The 22,651-nt window shown below is 41.1% G+C and overlaps 1 protein-coding gene across 4 annotated transcripts in view; it reads right to left on the bottom strand.

Moving 5' to 3' along the window:
• Positions 1-1,521: 1,521 nt before the first annotated feature.
• Positions 1,522-22,651, bottom strand: part of CHRNB3 (cholinergic receptor nicotinic beta 3 subunit) — a 37,800-nt gene continuing 16,670 nt past the window's right edge. For 3 of the 4 annotated variants that reach the window (XM_075607343.1, XM_075607332.1, XM_075607351.1), the window contains 6 exons: positions 21,044-21,195; positions 17,425-17,469; positions 8,553-8,662; positions 6,722-7,604; positions 3,112-3,197; positions 1,522-2,523 (listed from right to left, as the gene is read on the bottom strand). In XM_075607343.1, coding sequence (XP_075463458.1) covers positions 2,460-2,523; positions 3,112-3,197; positions 6,722-7,604; positions 8,553-8,662; positions 17,425-17,469; positions 21,044-21,195 — 1,340 coding nt within the window. In that variant the 3' untranslated portion in view covers positions 1,522-2,459. The remainder of the gene's footprint in view (positions 2,524-3,111; positions 3,198-6,721; positions 7,605-8,552; positions 8,663-17,424; positions 17,470-21,043; positions 21,196-22,651) is intronic. The other variant, XM_075607359.1, reaches the window with a different exon arrangement.

The raw sequence follows: 22,651 nt of genomic DNA, 5'->3' as shown, positions 1-22,651 counted from the left end.
TTTGATTGTGTGTCATTATTTTGTGAAAGTGTTCACTCTGATTTATGTATGAAGACAAATCTCCCAAGATCTTTTTATTCCTCTTTCTCAAAACATCCAAGAATTCAATGTGTTTGCAAACAAGGTCCATTTACAATTAACAACGAGTTGGAACTAAAAGATGTTTTAGAGAAGGGATGAATACTTTATTTAAAGAGATCATGAGTTATGCTCATGATTTTTTTTTAACTTGACTTTAATTTCATGCAATGACGTGGACAATTTTTTTTTTCATTTTATCTTAAATTATTCATATTGCTTTAATCTTCAAATGCCACGTACACAAAGTTAGACTTCTGTAATTCATAGTAAATTTTGTGGCAAGTGGAAACAAATCCATCTGTTATACACAACAATTTTATTAAATTATATTGGCTTATTATTTTACTAAGGCAAGATCCATGCGCGTGTTTTTTTTATTTCCTTTGTACGTTTATTTATGTTTTTTTTGTGCTACCTTAAGTGAGGGGAGTTTCTTGGAGGTGATCTGTGGTCCTCTGACCTCTGAGGACCTCCTAAGATATTTGCCCGGTGACAACATAGCCATGTGAATATTCAAAGCGGCATAAAATCTATGGGCATTCATTCAAAAGTGATGCAATTCTTGGACAAAAGAATGGGCCAGATGTATCACAGAATACAACACTGCAGCTTTCAAAGGCAGTTTCCTTTGCTCCTTCTGGTGCAGTTTGCCTGCAGTTCCTCCAGTTAGGTATTGCTATGCAGAACCCTGAGAGTCCTAAAGCAGCAACCCGCGGGGGAAATTCTGTGAAGCCGCAAAACAAGGTTAGTGTCGATGAAAAAAAAATTTGTGGCGAGGAAAATAAACCATTTTATTTACACGAACAAGTTCCAAAATGAACAACTTCATAGTAAGCTAGTTCTAAAATTCTGCTGAAATGTACACTGATTATTGTTTGTTTATTAATAAACAGATTTTAGATTAGCAGCCCCCAGCTGCTTTTTTTTTTTAAGTTTGCCTGAGCGGGAGTTCACCGGAAGCTGATCGGGTGCTCCCCCTTTAGTAGATATTTTGGGGGGGGTGCCGGTTTCTGACCAAAAAAAAAAAGCTATAAACATGGGCGCCAGAGTCACCAATGTGAAGCCACAGCCTCGTCATTTATATTGGCCGCCGTAGTAAAGCCCTGAGCCAAGCCGTCATATCGTTTACCCTATTTGCCCAGTATCCAACCGGGCTGGCCGCTCCTGTGCAGCGGAGGATACCCGGGCTGTTGGAGGATCACCAATGAGCTCCAGAGTCCGACCGTGCCGCCCGTGGTTCAGGTAAGGTAAAACAAAAAAAAATGATGATGCCAGCATTTCTGCTTTAAGGATGGGAATTTTCACTGGTGTCTTAAAATGTGTTTTTTGGTTTTGCTGGAACTTTATTGCCTTTTTTGTTTTGGATTTATATAAAAATATGCAAAAAGCTAAAAAAAAAAAAAAAAAAATCACAATTTTTTTTTTTTCAATATTTGGCCAACCTTTTTTCAAACATCAATATTTTTGCAAACATTTGCCCAGTTTACTAAATACGTACTTTAAAAAAAAAAAGTGTCAGGATAACTCCTTCTTGGGTTTTTGCTCAGATTTGTTCCGAAGATTAACGCAAAAATCTGTACAAACTTCAGTTTCAATTTCATACCCGTGAACCTGCCCACTCTTACCAGGTATGTGCTATTTTTTTTTTAAACAATGCTTTTATTGATATTTTCATATTGTACATTGGATACAGAAATGAATAAGAATTGGTAAGAAGAAAGGCTGTGACTTATACATGCCGTTAATACGTCTATCTTTATTAGTCCATCAACAGCTACAGCGTTCCTCTAGCAGCCACTTGATATTACTATCAATAACTTGTTTTATCGCATATAGCATTAGCGTTCCATCCCTTAACCAGTCAGGTGTGTGCTTTTAATGCAAAAAAGGGATCTAGGCTAAAGGGGTGCATGCCAAATTAACCCATTCAGTGCCCTAATGGCGTACAGTGTACATCAAGAAAAATGGCACTCTGGGGGCCCCTACACAATGTCATTGGTCTCTGCTAGTTTTTTTTAGGAGTTGTCCATGATCCTTCACCTCACTGAAAGGGGCTGGGTGGCTCCCTCTCCCCATCACATTTGGCCCAACGCCCAGGAACTGAGAACTCATCACGTGATCACCCCGAAGAGCGGTGATGTGGAAGTGCTGGAGGGTCCCTGGCTGTGGAGTGGCACGACCCTCTGGCACTGAAAGGGTTTACGACTGATGGCTACATTTCAGCTTGAGCAAAAACACGGTTTAGCATGTAAAAGCCCCAATGTATTTTTCTATTTTATTCCCTGTGCTTTCTGGAGATCAGGATTAGACTTTGTAGCTGTTGAGCCATGCCTGTACAGCAGGGGTGAATATGAGAACCGAGCCTAATATAGACACCGTCAGGAACAACCAAAGGAAGATGCGATCAAGAACTTGAGCAACAAATTTCCAGTCTTGCACAACCTGTATGAAACAAAAAGGTCGACATCTCAGGTCACTTTTACCATAATAAATCGTTCAAAAAATAATAAATTACTGTACACACGTTTTTTTTTATCAGCTACTCAGACACATATTGCACATACAAATGTAATCTATTCCCTGCAATACGATCAAAGCCATCCTGACATTGACATGGTTATTCTTGGTGTTTGAGACACAACACGTTTCTACATTAGAGAAAAGTTTGAACAGTCAAGTCCTGGATCAGTGCAGCAGATCATTGAACATGATATCATAAAGCTTATCTTGATGTCCCTTAATTGGAGCAAACCACAGAAATGGAGTAATTGGAGCATGTAGTAAATACCATGAGCAATCATAATTGACACTGATTACCAAACATATAACTCAAATAATAGTTGTTGCCAACATAAGGGCTTAAATCTCTAAGTGGGATTTATGGCGTAATTGGGAAAGATCAAGCCTTTAGAGCTATTCTAATAACCCTTTGACCACCACAGTTATAGTAGAAAACTACTTAGAGTAAAGTGGTAATAATTGTGTTTTAAGCACAGATACAAAACACCTCCATGGGGTAATATTACTCACGCGTTGAAGTACTGTTGGCTCCAGGTGTGTGCATCCAGCATGGAATAGTATTGATAGTAGAATCCTCGGTGGAGAGATGTGGAGCACTGCATACAGGGGTGAAAAAATGAGGGGTACGGCACACCCACAAGCTCGGTTAAAAAACAAAACAATTTATTGGGCTAAACATGGGAGACAGACAAAAACATGGTGGGGTAAAAAGAACTCTGACGCGTTTTGGGTGAAAAATGCCCTTTGTCAAAAAAAAATGTCACCCCCTGTATGCAGTGCTCCACATATCTCCACCGAGGATTCACTACGTTTCTACATTATGCTCTGTTAAATTGCGTGAGCCACATTCACTGGGTGGGGGAAATTCAGTGTCGATTCCATGTGGTATGGAGGAACCAGGTGGTGTTCTCCTGGAACCACCGCTGTAATCACTAAGACAACGACGTGCAGGAATAAGGCACAATGGGGAAAGTATTTGTCACAGGTCCTAGAGTCTTGTCTCATACACATAATCATTAATAATTAGGTCACTTAATAATGAAGTGACCAGCTGGGCGATTTATGTGTTTCTTGTATAGTTTCCCTTACTGAGTTATATTCCAAAGCATTTGGAATAGGGTGCAAGTCTCATTCTGTATTGTGTCCTCTTTCTGTCCTCACCTATTATTCACTACATCCTTTTATGAGGCATTAGTTACAAAGGAGGAAGAGGGAGTAGGTGGTATGATACCTTTTATTGGACCAACACGTAATTGAAATGTTACAAGACTTCGAATCTCTGAGTCTTTCATCGGGACGAAAACTTGTAACATTTCAACTACTTGTTGGCCCAATACAAGGTATCATACCTCCTATTCCCGCTCCCTCCTTTATTACTACGTAGAAGAAAGGACCAACACGGCTACACACCCTTCTTTGCTTACTATGAGGCATTTGTGAATACAAAAAGGATGGGGGAGCACAATGGTTGGAAACAGGCAGTGTTATAGAACTAGTAATTGCTCTTTAAGGTGAAGCAGTTATATCCTGAGCGAGTGTGTTGGCTCAGGTGTCTAATATCTAATTGGAAAGCTAGGCACACATGGGTATATGTGTGTTGGTGTGAAGGTGAAATAAAATAAAAGTATATAAAACTTACACGGCCTTGTGTAAGCCCAGTCACATCAGGGTTTCTTTGGGAGTCCCGTATGCTTCTGATGAGGCTTTTCTTCTTACGATGCGGGTTCTTCTTCTTGATGTATCGGCCACTTGCTTCGTTGGTTCACAGTGCCACTCCAGGGGGATTTCCTCTCGTATAAATAGAAAGGAGGATAGGGTTAACACATATAATTATATATACGTCAATGAGGGGAGGGATGGTGTGTTTTATGGACCACCAAAAAATTGTTTAGCACTCACACGGACTAGTGTGAGTGTAATCCTATCTTGGTATCTTGTTCACTTATAGGTGTTGCCCTATCAAGTAATGAAAGGGTGGGGTATAAGGGTATTAGTGGTAAATATAACACAATACTCACACGGGCCAGTGTGAGTACACACTCTTAGCGGTATCTTGCTCTTCTGTTCCAGTTGTAAGTGGTGGTGAAGATGGGGTTAATATATAAAAGACACTAATGTCTAGAGGGTTAAAAACACTAACTTTAATGAAACATAGAAAATAAAATAAAAACAAACACAGAATACAATTCTGTGGAAGGTGAATGCAAGGGGTAGACAGTGTGGTGTTTAGTTGTAGGGAGTCTCTCTCTTCCGCGTCCGGATGGAGAGCTGCAACTGCACCTCCGCCTCCTCTGTAATGTGCTTTAAAATGTTCCAGGTAAAGAGCAACGCGTTTCGTCCAAGTACTGGACTTCCTCAGGCTCTGTAGATGTTGTCCTGCTGTTCCCAGCCTCTTTTATGTATAAAAGAGGCTGGGAACAGCAGGACAACATCTACAGAGCCTGAGGAAGTCCAGTACTTGGACGAAACGCGTTGCTCTTTACCTGGAACATTTTAAAGCACATTACAGAGGAGGCGGAGGTGCAGTTGCAGCTCTCCATCCGGACGCGGAAGAGAGAGACTCCCTACAACTAAACACCACACTGTCTACCCCTTGCATTCACCTTCCACAGAATTGTATTCTGTGTTTGTTTTTATTTTATTTTCTATGTTTCATTAAAGTTAGTGTTTTTAACCCTCTAGACATTAGTGTCTTTTATATATTAACCCCATCTTCACCACCACTTACAACTGGAACAGAAGAGCAAGATACCGCTAAGAGTGTGTACTCACACTGGCCCGTGTGAGTATTGTGTTATATTTACCACTAATACCCTTATACCCCACCCTTTCATTACTTGATAGGGCAACACCTATAAGTGAACAAGATACCAAGATAGGATTACACTCACACTAGTCCGTGTGAGTGCTAAACAATTTTTTGGTGGTCCATAAAACACACCATCCCTCCCCTCATTGACGTATATATAATTATATGTGTTAACCCTATCCTCCTTTCTATTTATACGAGAGGAAATCCCCCTGGAGTGGCACTGTGAACCAACGAAGCAAGTGGCCGATACATCAAGAAGAAGAACCCGCATCGTAAGAAGAAAAGCCTCATCAGAAGCATACGGGACTCCCAAAGAAACCCTGATGTGACTGGGCTTACACAAGGCCGTGTAAGTTTTATATACTTTTATTTTATTTCACCTTCACACCAACACACATATACCCATGTGTGCCTAGCTTTCCAATTAGATATTAGACACCTGAGCCAACACACTCGCTCAGGATATAACTGCTTCACCTTAAAGAGCAATTACTAGTTCTATAACACTGCCTGTTTCCAACCATTGTGCTCCCCCATCCTTTTTGTATTCATTACCTATAAGGGTCCTGGATAGATCCTGCTGGGGTTCCGAGTCACAAGAGGATACCACTCGAAAACCATTTACGGGCAGTATTACACCACTCTTTTTATACTTCTGCACATCAGATAAGCTACACAGAGATAGCGCCCGGGTACCTCCTCAAACAAACTTATGAGGCATTTGTGAAAGAGGAGGGACTTGCCTGGCACCAACGGAAAAGGTCAAGTCAACAAACAAATAAGAAAAGCATTGCATGCGCCATTGGATGTTAAATAGCACATTAAACAGAGAAATAACTGAATATATTTAAATGCCGTCAAATAAAGGTCAGATAGGAAGATTAAACACTTTACTGCATTGTGTAAACGCTAAATGTGTAAGATAATCAAATACTATTTCAAGCGTTTGCATCTCATTTATACGTTGTACAGATGTAGCCCAGCTATTTGCAACCCTCATAGCACAGGATTCAACGGCAGTGATAGCGCAGAATATCACAGGATTCAACGGCAGTGATAGCGCAGAATATCACAGGATTCAACGGCAGTGATAGCGCAGAATATCACAGGATTCAACGGCAGTGATAGCGCAGAATATCACAGGATTCAACGGCAGTGATAGCGCAGAATATCACAGGACATCCCACTACAGCGTGCCACTGGGTACAATAACCTTTGCTACATCTGTAATTCCAATGTCTTTAATGACCTGTATGCTTATGCTGTAATATACACAATTGTCACAAGCAAAGTGTTCTTCTTACTCACCTGTCTAATAAAATGCTCCTTCTTTACATGGTTTGATATATATTTAATGGAATCGGCTGCCTTTTCCAAGAAGGCGATTAAGACTTTCTCTCCAGCGTTTGCCTGAATCTGTTTCCGTTTGCCGGAAACCTTCGATTTTGCAGGCGGGACGCTGCTTTCCGAATCCAAGAAGGAGAAGCGATCAACGTGTCCTTTCATACAAAGTAGCTTAGGAAGCTTTTGCAGGAAAAGTCCTTTCACCCAGGGAGCCATCGGATGATACGTTGCAGAGGAACGGTGGTGAACATTAATGACAAAGACCGTCACAATTATTGATAAGGTAACGAATATCATGATGAATAAGAGGTACTCTCCAATCAGTGGTATTACCTTTGAAGAGGAAGGAATAATTTCTTCAATGACAAGTAGGAAAACCGTAAGTGAAACCAAAACAGAGGTGGAAAGCGACAGCTTCTCTCCTTCATCGGATGGCAAATAAAACACGAGAACAGTCAGGAAAGACAGTCCAAGGCAAGGGACTATTAGGAAAAGTGTATAAAACAAGGGAAGGCGTCTCATAACAAAGGAATACGTGATGAATGGATAGGAGTAAAGTCCATCTTTTCTCATTCCTTTCAAGCCTGTGGCGTTTATGATTTCCCATTCTCCGTTATCAAAGAAGTCCTTCCTGTCTACATTTTCATCCAGCAGTACGAGATCAACCATATTCCCATCATACGTCCACGATCCGAATTTCATCGAGCAATTCTGCAGGTCAAACGGGAAAAAAGTCACATCCATTGTGCAGGAACTTTTGTAACTGGCTGGTGGAGTCCACAATACTGTTCCATCAAATTTTATTATAGCTTTTGTCATGAGGGCTCCTTCAAAACGTCCATCCGCGCTGAAAAAAAACAAGTAACAGTTTAAGTGTTTTGTTCACTAAAATGTTACAGCTATTTACAACTTTTCAAGTAAATGGCCACTAATGACTTAACGGCTGATTAAATCTTTAAGACGTTAAAGTCTAATTATTTATTAGCTATATTGATCCTGAAGGAAGCTGATTTTTATGCTGGTCACATATAAACGTGGCACAGATGGTTCCCGGCAAGTAGAACCTCTAATAATCTTCTGGGATAATTTCAGCTTTTGATGATGCATCGAAGCATGTAATACACAGACAGTGAAAGACATCATTGTTCTGTTGTAAAAGGTAATAGAAGGGGTGCTATGAGAGGGACATTGTGGGGCTCCCAGCCAAGGCAGAGGAAAAAGGAAAAGTGACTCTTCAATTCAGACTGCTCACAATACCAACCCCTATGGGGCCTATGGATCTTGTACTGCTGCTCCCTTGAATGTGATGTGTAAAAATTCTGACAATACATGAATGCAATTTTTTCATAATAAAAAAATCTGTGATTCTCTTAAAGATAAAGACCATCATATATGTTAAAACGCATCGTAACTTAGAATAATCCAGTGTGTTCAGAGTGCCAACCCTGTAACCAGTGCAGAGGGCCACCTCTATTTTTGTTTATAGACCGACCCATTAAGTCCATGTCACAGGTGTTCCCACATATCCCACATAAGGCTCCCACATATCAGAGACGGCCGTATTACTACTATGCGACTCTTTTGATAGATAAATGGTAACACTAAGATTGGGCAAAATGAGACGTAAAAATGCAAAGTATTTTACCATCATCATCTCTTACAACCTATGGGGAATAATACATATTTAAACTACCAGATGTTACCAAACATGTTTTAACCTGAATTACAAGCATGATGGTTACATTTTCATCCCACATATGGTAGGCATGCTAAAAGAAAATCTATAAATCCTTACTTTTCAAACAGAACAATGTCAGGAAGCCACAGTGACTCGGAAGGGACTCGGATGGAAGTAATCCCCCCGTAGTCTTTTGGATTCCATTGCAATTTCAGGTCCACCCATTCCTACAGTGAGGGAAATCAATGATAGCCTATGTGACGTGGGAAGTATCATTAACACCTGGTCCTAGTTCTAGAGGTACTGGTTTGTAAATTCACATGTTTTTCTTCTGTTTCTTTCACGGAAAATGACTGGGGAGTGTTTATTAATTGAGGGCGACAGACTGGCACAGAGAGAAAGGGAGACAGAGGGAAAGTAGAAGCCCCTCTTTGATAGTGTGAGAAGCTGGGTAAAGCATAGTTAGCATCTAATGCATTGACTTTTGAGTAGAAGTTACTGTATTGTTAACTGTGTATTATCCTAATCTTAATATATTAAATAGGAGGGTGAGAGAGCATATACATTTTTACAACATTCTCCGTCACAGAGCTAGTTAGGCTTCTGCTTGGGAAAAAACTAAATATATATATATATATATATCTCGAAATAATAAAAGTTTAAAAGGCATAAAAACAACTAGTGAGTCAGGTATAGAGACATATAGGACAATCCAGAGAATAAAGTCCTAGCATAATCCTATCATGAAAAAAATAATATATATATAATATATATTTCACATAAAAAATGTCCAGTCTCGATAGGGAACAATCATAGGTATAGGAGAAGTCCTGTTGCTGCTTTCTTCAGAGAGATATTCTCAACCTTCTGTAAATTCACTTCAACTAGAAATAGAAGAGCACAGAGACAGCTCTCATAGTGTATACGATTTATTCCACAAAAATAGAACAAAAATAAGTGGTAAACAATTGCACTCACATTTGTATTTACTGCAGTAGACATAAAACCCGATCAGGTATAGCAAGAACCACCTTGTGGGCCTCTAGGACCCCACCGTGTGCTTGGACTGCGTGTCTGTGCCTCACTCTGGAGCCTGCGCTGCCTCTATGAGAGTTGTCTCTGTGCTCTTCTAATTTTAGTTGATATATGTGTGTGAACAGCCGGCACTCCAATTGTTGCAATATACCGTAGGTGCACGAGCATATCAAATAAATAAGCATACAATACCGTTGGCACGGGAATCAGCAGACAGCACTCAGGGTGTTTGAGTGCGCTGCGTCCCTCGCAGCAATACCAGAGGGGGGGGGGGAGAGTGCTGAGCACGCGCAAGCGTTACCGTGGTGCCGTGCCTCCGCCGGGGGGCTGGCTGCAGCAGGACACACAGCCATGTCCGCAGCTCCACCAGGGGTAGGGGGAGTCAGGAGAGGGGGCAGGACACAGAGACATACACACCACACACACAGAGAGAGACACATACACTGACTGACACAAGCACACACTGACTGACATACACATGCACAATGACTGACACACACTGACTGACACAGATACATACACTCTGACTGATACACATACAAACAGTGACTGACAGACACGTGCACACTGAATGACACATACTGACTGACACACACACTGACTGACACACACACACACACACACACACTGACTGACAAATTGACTGACACACACTGACTGACACACACACACACACACACACTGACTGACACACACACACACACACACACAGACTGACGCACACACCCCAGTGAGCTGCCGAGCACCTCCCATGTCCCGTACCTCCGCTGGGGGGGCTGGCTTCTGCAGGAAACACAGCCCGCAGCTCCGCTGGGGGGAGGAGACTCAGACAGAGTCCCCCGTGTTCGTAGCTCCGCCGGGGTGGGGGGAGGTCAGGATGAGGGGGGGAGGTGTAGGACACAGAGAGAGACATACACACCACAGAGAGATACACACACACACACACACACACACACTGACTGACACACGCAGGCACAAATAATTCAGTTACTATAAATATAGACGTGCAAATAGCTAAAACATGCGGTCAAACTTCTTTGTGTTTTGGAAGTGAAATTGTGTTGTGATTTTTAATTAAAAATATCACCATCACAAATACAATTTCTGTGACGAAAAAACAAAGAAGTTTCACTTACTATGCGCAGTACACACAGCTTTTTAAAATATTTTTTTAATGTGGTGGTGATTCTGCGGTCGCCAAACATCCCTATATCCACGCTTCATTGAAGAGGACTCCAGACCAGCTTCTTTTAAGGGTTCTGAGCTGCATTATTTTTATCACCAATTTGAGCACTTTAATATTATATCATCACTTTGTTACAATTTAATACAGTGTGTATATACAGTGGTTGACAAATCACCAAAAAATCTACTCGCCACACAAAAAAAAATCTACTCGCCACCTAGTACCAAACGTGTGCTGCTTGGGCCAATATTTACTCGCCCGGGGGTTAAATCCACTCGCCATGGGCGAGAAAATGTATAGGTTTGTCGAACACTGTGTGTATATATATATATATATATATATATATATATATATATATATATATATATATATATATAGTTATTGTACTTCTGAATTGAGCGCTTGTCACACATTTTTTGTTCTTATGAGGTACATGGCAGCGGCCAATGAAAATGGACCCTTGAGAAGGAGGGACTTAGGGAAAGAGGAGATTTTAAGAGAGACTGGCGGAGCACGTGGGGGCAGAGTTGCTACAGCCTGAGGGATCTCAGGCCTGACTGTGAGTGACCCGGAACCAGTCAACAATCCACCAGAGTTAGTGGATGCTGGCTGGAGCTAGTGCGGCCAATCAGGCGAATGGGGCTTAACTGAGCACCCATTGGAGAGCAGCCAGATGGACGAACACTGTCAGAGGGGAACCTCAGCGGAAATCAAATAAAGGGGTACTGAAGCGTTTGGCGAAGTACAGGCTTGCTATACTACTACAGTAGATAAGAGCTCCAACAGTGTGCTGCACCATTACACAGGCCTACAGATGCAGTATTGGGTGGCTAAAGGGAAAGACACTGACACACATACACACAGCGTTTATCGGGGAGTGTTGTATTTCTATGTAATGTAAAGGGAAGAAACTAGCGCACCGCCAAGAGTGGGTCCCAAACAGATGTGTTTAAAAATTCTTCTTTATTCGATCCATTAAAAGTGGAGGTTAACACCCTCCTACGCGTTTCGTGTAAAGATACACTTTATCAAGGAGTATGTGCTGTACAGACATAACTACCGTTATATACACCTAATAACTCCCTGTTTTCGTGCCACAGCTGATGACGTCGGCACGCCCACAATGCGTGATGACGTCACTCACTCGTTGGGCCCGCCCACGAGTCCTCCGGAGCATCCAGACAGGCTGACAACCAATCTCCGCCCTACTTCGCGCAAGACATCATCGCGGAGGCAACATCACTTAGCATGGCACTTACCCCCCTGGCGCCATTCCCCCAGTGAGCGTGGAGACGCACCTCTCCTCCCTGCTCTCCACGTCATCACCAGGGGCGGCCCCACGAGGCCAGCGCCGGTCCCAGGCTCCACGTCTCTCTCTAATGATATTCATTGCCTGAGCCCGGAGAAAGGAAGTCCCGCCTGCAGGAACCCAAGAGCCAATGGGGATATGCCCCAAAGGATGAGCACGCCCCCAAGACGTCATCTGTTGCTGGGCGCAAAAAGGGGGAATACAAAGACATAACAACTTTATTAACAAAACAGATCATTAATCCTACTATTACTTATGTGTATACAATATGTGAAATTTAAAAACCATAACAAACAGACATATACCAGAAAACCTCCTTTAGAAACTGTGCAGTAGATATATTGATTTTATATAATAAAGATAAATCAATATCTATTTGTATAATTATTTGTAATTTTGTAATTTCTTATAATTTCTCAAAAATTGTTAATTACTTAATTAATTCTGAATCCACCAAACCAACAAACCCCTCAATTAAGGAGATAAACATAGACATGAGAGTATGGACATAAGAAAAATATATATCATGTCATACAATAATAGAAAATTGTTAAGCATGAATATATTATAAAAACATATTATATGATTGAGACTTAGACCTTTATAACCCAACTTTTACTATCCTTCTTCTATATATGAACAAAGGGGTACTAATTCTTCTATTGATGTTTAAAGTATTAATAACGACATCTGTATATCCAATATTAATTCTTAAAGTTTTTTTCTACAAGATATGCATAAACATATACATAAACATGTACATATAATAACATGATAAATAAATCTAAATCCTAAATAAGTGTATGCAAAAGGTCCCTTTGAGTCCTATATATTTGTCTAAATGCAATAAATGAACTCTCTTAATTCCTTTATTCTCCAAGAAAATGAACCAGATTCCATTCCACATTAATACCGTGAGGGGATTTGATATTCAACAAGAAAATCCATTTGGATTCCATACGATCCAAAAATTTGATTGTATCACCCCCTCGTTCTCTGGGTGTGATTTTATCAATGGCTAAGAAACTAAAGTTATCAATTCCTCCATTTCGACATTCAGTAAAATGTTTCGCCACTGGATGTATCAGGTCACCCTTCTTAATGAGCCTGGCACATTCCTGTATCCTCAATCTTAACATTCTTGTGGTTCTACCCACATATTTCATCCCACAGCCACAGGAGAGTAAATATATAACAAAATTGGAATTACAATTAAGAAAACTGTCAATCTTGAATCTCCTTTGTGGACTGTTGGATGAAAAACTTTTGGAGGGTGCCATATATCTACACACACTACAAGCTCCACATTGATAAGAACCCTTTGTAGAAAAATCCCTCCTCTTTAGATCATCTTTGAAGATGTCACTAGGGGATACAAATCCTGCTATAGTCTTAGCTCGCCTAAATACACACTTAGGGCCCGTTTGGAGACAATCTTTCAGTGAGGGATCCATTTGTAGTACATTCCAGTGTCTACGTAAAATCGTCTTAATTTGAATGCTACTCCTACTGTATTGTGAAATAAACAGTGGTATATAAGGATTCTCACTAATAGAATTTTTACTTGTGGAATTTGTACTAGTGTCCCTCCCTTTTCTCTCTGACCCCCTAGAACTCACCAGGGTTTCCCTATGCAAACCAGATATCTCCTCCAGTGTAACTTGCAAATAATTGGGTTCATAACCCCTTTCTATAAATCTTTTCTTCAGTTCCTCAGATTGAGAAAGGAAACCCTCTAAAGTGGAACAATTCCTTCTCAATCTGAGGAACTGTCCCCTGGGTATCCCAAAGATCAAAGGGTGTGGGTGGCAAATGTCTGCTCTAAGAAAGGAGTTCCGTGAGTTCTCCTTTCTATAGGTATTAGTTTGAATTTTTTGGTTAACATCAATATATAGTAGAAGGTCCAGAAATTTAATTTGTTGAATATTGAAATCATAAGTGAATTTTAAATCATATGTGTTTGTGTTAATATATACAAAGAAAGATTTTAACGTGCTTATTTCCCCCTTCCAAATCAAAATTAAATCGTCAATAAAGCGTTTGTAAAAAATAATATTGTTTCTGAAGGGGTTAGTGCTGCTATAAATAAAATGTGCTTCCCAGCACCCCATAAACAAATTAGTATAAGAGGGGGCGAAACTCGTCCCAATCGCCGTGCCTTTACATTGTAGGTAAAACTTGTGCTCAAATAAAAAATAATTGTGCGTTAATAAAAACGTGATTGCTTCCATAATAAACATCGTGTTGAAGAGGGAATTTTCTGAACCCTCTAAGAAAAACCTGACAGCCGCCAGACCCAATTCGTGTCTAATTATCGTGTATAGAGAGGTCACATGTAGTGTGACCCATACATATGATTGATCCCACTTGATCTCTTGGATTTGTCCCAGTAAGTCCCCAGAGTCAAGGATAAAGGAGGGTAAGGTTCTGACAAAAGGTTGTAAATACTTATCTATGTAGCGTGATAAAACATCTCCCAAAGATCCTATGCTGGAGACTATTGGCCGACCAGGAGGGTCGACCAATGTCTTGTGGATCTTTGGGCGATGGTGAAAGATCGGAATTACCAGGGTTGGGCTGAAGATGAAGTCAAATTCATTTTTGGAAAGAACATTAGTAAATCTACCTAATTCCAAATGATCCGATAAGGATTGCATAAAGAGACTGGTGGGGTCCCGCGGGAGTACAGAGTAGGAGGAAGAATCCCCAAGTTGGCGATAAGCCTCCTTGAGATAATTCGTTCTACTCTGCACCACCACGACCCCCCCTTGTCTGCATTTTTTATTACCAATGTGTGTTTATTTTGTAAAGACCTCATCACTAACCTTTCCTCCTTAGTAAGGTTGTCCCGACCACCTTGCCCAAAAGAGAAACCTTGTGATAGTAACCTAAGATCTCTGATAACCAAATTTTCGAACATAGTAATATAGGGACCCTTTGCATACATAGGATTGAAAATAGATTTCTTCTTTAGATGGGAATTCCACTCACTAAACTCAGTGTTTGTAATGTCCATCTGTTCATCCTGTTCCCCCCATAGCTCGTCGATGTCCCTCAGGGTACAAAAATCCCTGAAGGAAGACAGACGAGCCACAGGGGGGGGGGGGATAAGGAACAGATGGACCAGATGTTATGAAATTAGAAATGGAGACTAAATCTCTATCTGTACTAGGATCAGAACCATCAGCGGCAGATGATGGAATATCCTCTATACTTTTTTGCTGATTTTTTTTTTTTAGAGTAAATTTGCGCATATATTTGCGGACATCTATTACTGTTTCAAACAGATTGAGATCTGCATTAGGTGCATATTTTAAACCCTTGTTCAGTAATGAAATTTCTGCCACTGATAGTTCCTCCCCAGAGAGATTAATCACATTGTCAATGCCGTTTAAGAATTCTTTTTTCTTCTCTTTAGGGGCTTTCACTTTTCTTCCACTCCTTTTTCCCCTCCTCGTTCCCAAAGGAAACTGCATGGGAGGAGGATGGTTCTACGTCTGATATTTCCGATTCCCCACTTTGCTGGTCACTTCTCCCCTTCAGGATGGATTTCCTAGGAGTTGACCTAAACGTTGAATTGTTCCTGGGGGTGCCATATTTCCGGTCAGGATTCTGGGTTACTCTTTGCCAGCTGTATACCTGCTTCTTATCGTAATCAGACTTGTCACGGTCAAATTTGCTCTGCTTCTTTGCCATTATATCCCTCTCAATATCTTCAATTATCTTTAATAAAATTCGATCATAATTTTTGAAACCGTCCATCTCTTTGTATCTATACAATTTCTCCTGCAGTTCTGTTATTTGTCCATCCAGTGTATCCTTCTCTTTGAGTTTCTCTTGCACATTACATATATTACATAGTTACATAGTAGATGAGGTTGAAAAAAGACGCACGTCCATCAAGTTCAACCTATGCTAAATTTAGACAACAGATACTTTATCCTATATCTATACTTACTTATTGATCCAGAGGAAGGCAAACAAAAAACCCCATTAAGGGGAAAAATTAATTCCTTCCTGACTCCAAGAATTGGCAATCGGATTAATCCCTGGATCAACATCCTTCCCATTAAGTTCCATAAGATTAAGAGAGCAAGTGTCCAGACCTGCTATCCACTTTTCCTCGAATTCTTTACTCTGGAAACCAAAGGTTGGTGCCTTCTTTATTCGTAGGCCCCTCGGGCTCCTCTTGACATTTAGGTAATTTTCCAAAGCCACGGCATCCCACCATGCTCTGGTCGAAAAATCAATAGTTTTTCTAGTTTCTGGAAGTGGATTTTCAAATCTGCTACATCATTAGTGTCCACATCTATGATATTATCAAATACAGTACTTGTGAAGCTTTTTTCCTTAAAATATCATCGCTACAACTAAATGCATAGCCTGGTGGAGAGTTGGATTCTTGTGAACTGACAGTTTCTTCCATTTGATAGATGGATAATACACAGATCAAAAGAAAAATAACGTGTTTAATTCATTAAAAATTGAAAAAAAGTCCACACATTGGTGGAGCATTGGGACCCACTCTAAATAATGAAATAATCGGATCCTTAATAGGCATGAGCTGCCATCACTATGCACAATCTAATCCAAAAATTTAAGTAAAAAAGGTGCTCCAACGCTGAATCCCTTCAGTATAAAAATGTATGCAATAAGCAAATGGACAGGATAGGACAAGGGGGTATGTATATGAGATAATACTTGTAGTAAAGTCCCCAGATGGACCAATAATCCCTGAAGGGCAAGGTATAAGGTTGAAAACCCCAATCAAACCCTCATTGGGATGGTTCCTGGACTCACAATGAATATTCAAAGAGAATAAAGAATAGTACTCACAAATACCCCTTTCCGGTGTCCTGTTAGGCGTGCAGCCAGATGAAGAGATGCTGGTCTCAGAAAACAAAAAGGGAAGAAACTAGCGCACCGCCAAGAGTGGGTCCCAAACAGATGTGTTTAAAAATTCTTCTTTATTCAATCCATCTAAAAGTGGAGGTTAACACCCTCCTACGCGTTTCGTGTAAAGATACACTTTATCAAGGAGTATGTGCTGTACAGACATAACTACCTTTATATACACCTAGTAACTCACTGTTTTCACGCCACAGCTGATGACGTCGGCACGCCCACAATGCGTGATGATGTCACTCACCCGTTGAGCCCGCCCCCCGAGCCCTCCGGAGCATCCAGGCAGGCTGACAACCAATCTCCGCCCTACTTCGCGCAAGACATCATCGCGGAGGCGACATGTAATGTGAATGCGTATAATGATCTTTCTGTTGAGGATCATAGGATACCCGAGTATCGATCTCTAATTACTATATAAATACCATTTTAATATAAACATTGCTGTAGTCTGCCTCCCTTTTGTCTGACCTAGGACCACAGTGGAATAACGTATAGAGAAGGAGGACTCAGGCCCCCACCTCAGCAGCAGCTGTTAGCCTGAGGGAACTGATTACCTGTCTTAGCCATACATTCGTAGTCATCAATTGTTTTTTTTCATCCTGTTAAAAAATGTAAATGGAAAACTGAGTTAGTTGTTTGAGTTACACTAGAAATGTCACAATTCGGGTAATTATATTTGTATACAGCATCTCTGACCTTATAATGACTTTGTTTTTATATATATATATATATATATATATATATATATATATATATATATATATTTTTTTTTATACCATTCACTTTGTCTAAATCCTCATGTAATCTGTTTTCTACATGAAAAGACGACAAATCGCCAAATTAAATTGTATCAGTGAGACATAATATTGACGATGACCACGAAAAAACCTCCAATCGTCAATAGTGAGGTTACTTATCAAAGTCTTCCACAAATCCCAGAATTGGATACTTTCTCAAAAACAAGTCTTTAATGTAGACTTTTCTCAATTCTCAAGACTCAGTTTTTTTTTAAATGTCCTAATTTAGAAGATATCAAACATTTGTGTGTCAATTTATGATGGCAATACAAATGTACATGGAAGGTTCAGGCAGACTTATCAATGCTCACTGATTGTGTCTGATTTTTTTTTCAATGTTTAATTCTCACAAGTTAAAAGCACTACTTTTCCATAAATCAAATGCATCTTTTGGTCGAAAACGCTTCTTGTCATTAGCTATTGACATGTCTGGTACAGGTGCACTTTTTGTGTTATGATATGAACCAACATTTCTTCAAAATAAAAATCAAATATGGCACACTGGGCACATGGATACACTGAACTGACAGTTCAGAAGTTTAGCGTGATTATACCAAAAACCGTCGTGCGGAAACAAGACACAAAAAAACAATTAAGTGAACATATCAGCATTCCGCCAGGAGCTGCGGGCGGCTGACTCCTGAAGCGATTTGAAAAATTGTTTCTGGCTGGCGACAGCTGCGTCATGTGAGCGGTTCAGCCAAGGAGGGCGAAACGCTCACGGCCACGCCTCCGCCGCGCCTCCCTGTCTCCGCTTCTCCCCTCTATAATCAAGATGCGGCTCGGCGGCAGCGCAGGGGGACGTCACTGGATCGCGTTGCTGCTCGGCGGCATCTGGTATAATCAAGGCCTAAGACTACCCTCTGCACTGCTTCTCTCCTGACCCTGGATGCATTGGGCCCTCAGGGTTGCTTTGCTCTATAGAGCTTTTGAAAAGTCCAAAGCCGAACTACAATCAGCTATGGACCGGGACCCTCCTTTCTTCCCCATCTTCCGACTTCCCTTGTTTCATGAGAAAACGCAACCCAATAAAAAAAGAGGGTAGAGGGCACTCTGATACGGACAAAACCTATTTATACTGGTGCTTAAAACAGGCAAAAAGTGTAACCAATGGACCCAAACAATTACATACAAACAACAATAACCCATAGCACTCAGAAAATAATTATATTAATTGGTATGCTCAACAGTAATATTTATATGATGCAGAGTAATGTATACAAGGACAGACACAATGTTTCGTAATTAACCATCGTCAGGTTTAGAAAACAGCTTTATTGTTTGTATGTAAAGCGCAACTCAATGTCAGAGAGAAAGAGAGGAGAGTGGTGAGTTGCAGCTGATCAACATCTGGCTAGGGACACTTCAGCAGCACTCCCAAGCAAAGCATACAGGGTCCCCCCAGGAGACTCATGCATCCAAGACCACTATCTTCCTGCAATTACATCATGCCACAGCAACTACTTCTGGTTTCCATGGTTACCTAATGATTTCATAATTGATGTGACGTCAGACGCCATCTTCCACCCGGTCTGCTGTGAGCCAAGGAGAAGATCACCTGTGAGCTGTTCCACACTGGGCCGGCACTCCTTTTGCCTCAAGTAAAAACTTACGTGAACATTGAATATGTACCTATTGTGAGTACGATTCCTAAAGTTTTTTTGTTGTTTTATATATAAATTGTATGTGTGATCTGCACCATGGTCTGCCTTTGTTTTGCATGCCTTTGATTCTACTACATCTCCTGACGTTTGAGCTGATTTGCCTACATCCCATGCTGTAAACCACGGCTGTTATTGAAGATCCTGACACCTTTCTACCAGTTGTGTAGATCAATGCGATTTATTATCTGACCTGCTGTAAGTAGGCACTGCTACAGAGCCAAGATTCATATGCTCTATCCAGATTGTGTAAATTTGCTGCACTATTATATGTTCTTTATTTTTTATGGTGTATCCCTGCTATCTTCGCTCCCTTCCCACCCCGGACAAGCAGAGTAATGTATACAAGGACAGACACAATGTTTCGTAATTAACCATCGTCAGGTTTAGAAAACAGCTTTATTGTTTGTATGTAAAGCGCAACTCAATGTCAGAGAGAAAGAGAGGAGAGTGGTGAGTTGCAGCTGATCAACATCTGGCTAGGGACACTTCAGCAGCACTCCCAAGCAAAGCATACAGGGTCCCCCCAGGAGACTCATGCATCCAAGACCACTATCTTCCTGCAATTACATCATGCCACAGCAACTACTTCTGGTTTCCATGGTTACCTAATGATTTCATAATTGATGAATCATGGAATTCCATTGGGATTGATATTGGCGGTTGTTGCACCAAATACATTCCTAAAGTGTGTCAATGCACATAGTACGTAGCAGATACCTTTGACATAAGCTGTCAGTAGAATAACTTTGGCTCATCTAAACAGAGGCAAACAGAACCTCCATACTTGTCAGGTGTTTGAAACCTTCTACCATAAGGAGGCGTTTGTTGGAGAAACGCTGAAGTGTGTTGATACTAAGGGGTACAGAGTCAGTCTACAAAGACTATTTTGACCTAATCTTGTACTTCTTGTTGAGTATTGAGGGTTTTTTTAAAGCTGCTCTCTATTTCTTTATTTAGAGTATAAATCTAGGATTTTCTTTTAAATAAGGTTCTAAAAGCTCAGATTACTGTAGCTTGTGTACAATGTTTATACACAGTGACACTGCTAGGTAAAGTTTAACAGCAAAAGGGCCACTTGTGTCCCTTGGTACCCACAGTGACCCACAGAGAGAGACTGAAGGAAGAGAAAGGTTTACATTTTGTAATAAAAGTAAAAATACTTAAAAAGGCGTTATTCATTTTTTTTCATGAAAATGTTTTTTTTAGATAACAAGTTTCCCTGTCATTTTAATTTTAAGACTGAAAAGGGAAAACCTTTCATGTAACATAAGAACTTTAGACGGTTAGTGTTTTTATGAGAAACTAAAAACAAGGGAGAGAGAGAAAAGCCACATAAACACGTCCTTAGCCAAATATTTATTCACAGGCTAGAAGTTTACTATTTTACTATCTTCAGTTTTGGTGAAGACGGATAAGAATTGCAGAGAATTCTGTGACCTCTCTGTTATTGATAGTTAATGGGAATACTTATAACACGTTCAGGCATAAAATGATGTGCCTCTTTTCGTAGACATTCAGTGGTATGTGTCCCAAATATGGATGACAGAGTTATAGTGCATGTTATACCCATTGCACGTCATACACAATGATGACAGAATTCACTATGGATGCACTATTGTTTTGGAAGAGAAGACAGACTAGACCCTAATAGTATTTCTCTAATCTCATTTCAAATATAAAATGCTCACATTTAAATAATCACATTTACTTACCACATCCACAAGCTGAGATATTTTTAATCCAAAATTCACTTTAATTGTGTGGTTGGGAGTATGAATTGGTCTGACCCATTTCTGATAGCCGATGAAGAGGTTCCTCATGAGGGAATCTTCTATTTGTGCCATAGGATGTAACTTAGCAAATGCTAAAAAACAAAAATAATAAGCGCAGAGGCAATTTAGAATTCCATCATGTAAACCATAAAAACAACAACCTGTACGCAACATACAATAAGTTCTAGCCTTCTTTTGAGACTGAGGGGAAACTGTATACAGGGGGGTAGCTGGACAAGCTTCTTGCAGCAGCACTATAGGGAGGTGGTTAAGTCTTGGTGTCACGCAGCAACAGCAGCACGCTCCACTCCAGCCGGCTCCACTTCCTGGAGTACGACCCCTGGCATCCACTAGATGTCGCATAGCCTGCCAAAGACATCATCAGAGCGCGCCACACCACCCACGTGACCGGGCAAAAGCGCGCCTCCCTGAGCAGCAGTATACAGGTACAGTATTTGTTTTATGGTATAATAAATGTACATCTGTGACTGTGTAATTTATTGGGAGCCACGGTCACTGCGCGTTAGAAGCAGATCCGCGTTGTATTGGATCGCGCTATAACGGGGTTTAGCTGTATTACTAATATTTTAATTATCGACCCAGAGTACCATAATTGTTTTTACGTACACTTCCCACTTTGTTTTATGAAGAAAAACAGGATTTATGTTATAAATATTGTCTTCCTTTCTGCTTTATAGCATATTGTATATGTCTTGCTATTATAATGTCCATTCATCGTCCTCCGTTTCTTAACAGATCAAAATGTGTTTAACTCAGGAGGCATAATGCAACTATTTTTCAAGCCACTTCCACCCCTGAGATTGACATGGGGCTAGTTTGACAATGCTGGAATAGTTCTAATTTATAACAAATGGGTGAAAACAAATGGGTGACAAAGTAAATTCTTTAACAAACTGTAACGGATCGGGGGACTCGCTCTTCCCAGCGTGTCCCCGTCACCTTGGTCCCTACGGCTAACCCTTTCCTTGCCTTCGCGGCCCCTGCCTTGCTCCCTTGTGGCGCACTCGGCGCGCTCCCGTTCACGGTCCGCGCACTCGTGCGATTCTCCCGCTGTGCGTGCGCGTTCCCGGTCCCTGGTTTACCCGTCAGGGGACTCGCGCCCCTCGGTGTACCTCCGTCCCCTCACTTACTTCCTCCGCTCCTTCCCCCTCTCCTGCCCTTCAGCTGAGCACCTCCTCCGCGATGCTTCCCCCACACTCTGGCACTCGCGTATTGCGCGCACATGACCGCGTTACAGAGGGCGCGCGCACCCGCTCTATTTATCAATCCTCCCCTGATACTGGTTCTGCCCCTCGGAGCTTACAGCCAATACCCTAATTACCTCCCTGTCTCCTCCCCTAGTCTCACACACCTATCCCTGCAAGCTCCCAGACAAACCCCTGCTCCACCCCTTCCTGCTATTTGTCCTCCCTCCTTTATAACCCCAGTCTGTCCTCTACTTCCTCGCTCTGCATAGCTTTCCTGTAGCTCCTGTGTGTGCAGTGTCTATGCTTGGCTCCCTTGTCTATTTCAGCTCTGGTCCCTGTC

Source organism: Ascaphus truei, chromosome 1, assembly GCF_040206685.1.
Source record: "Ascaphus truei isolate aAscTru1 chromosome 1, aAscTru1.hap1, whole genome shotgun sequence".
Taxonomy (NCBI): Eukaryota; Metazoa; Chordata; class Amphibia; order Anura; family Ascaphidae; genus Ascaphus; species Ascaphus truei.
This window is presented reverse-complemented; position numbering and strand designations above follow the sequence as displayed.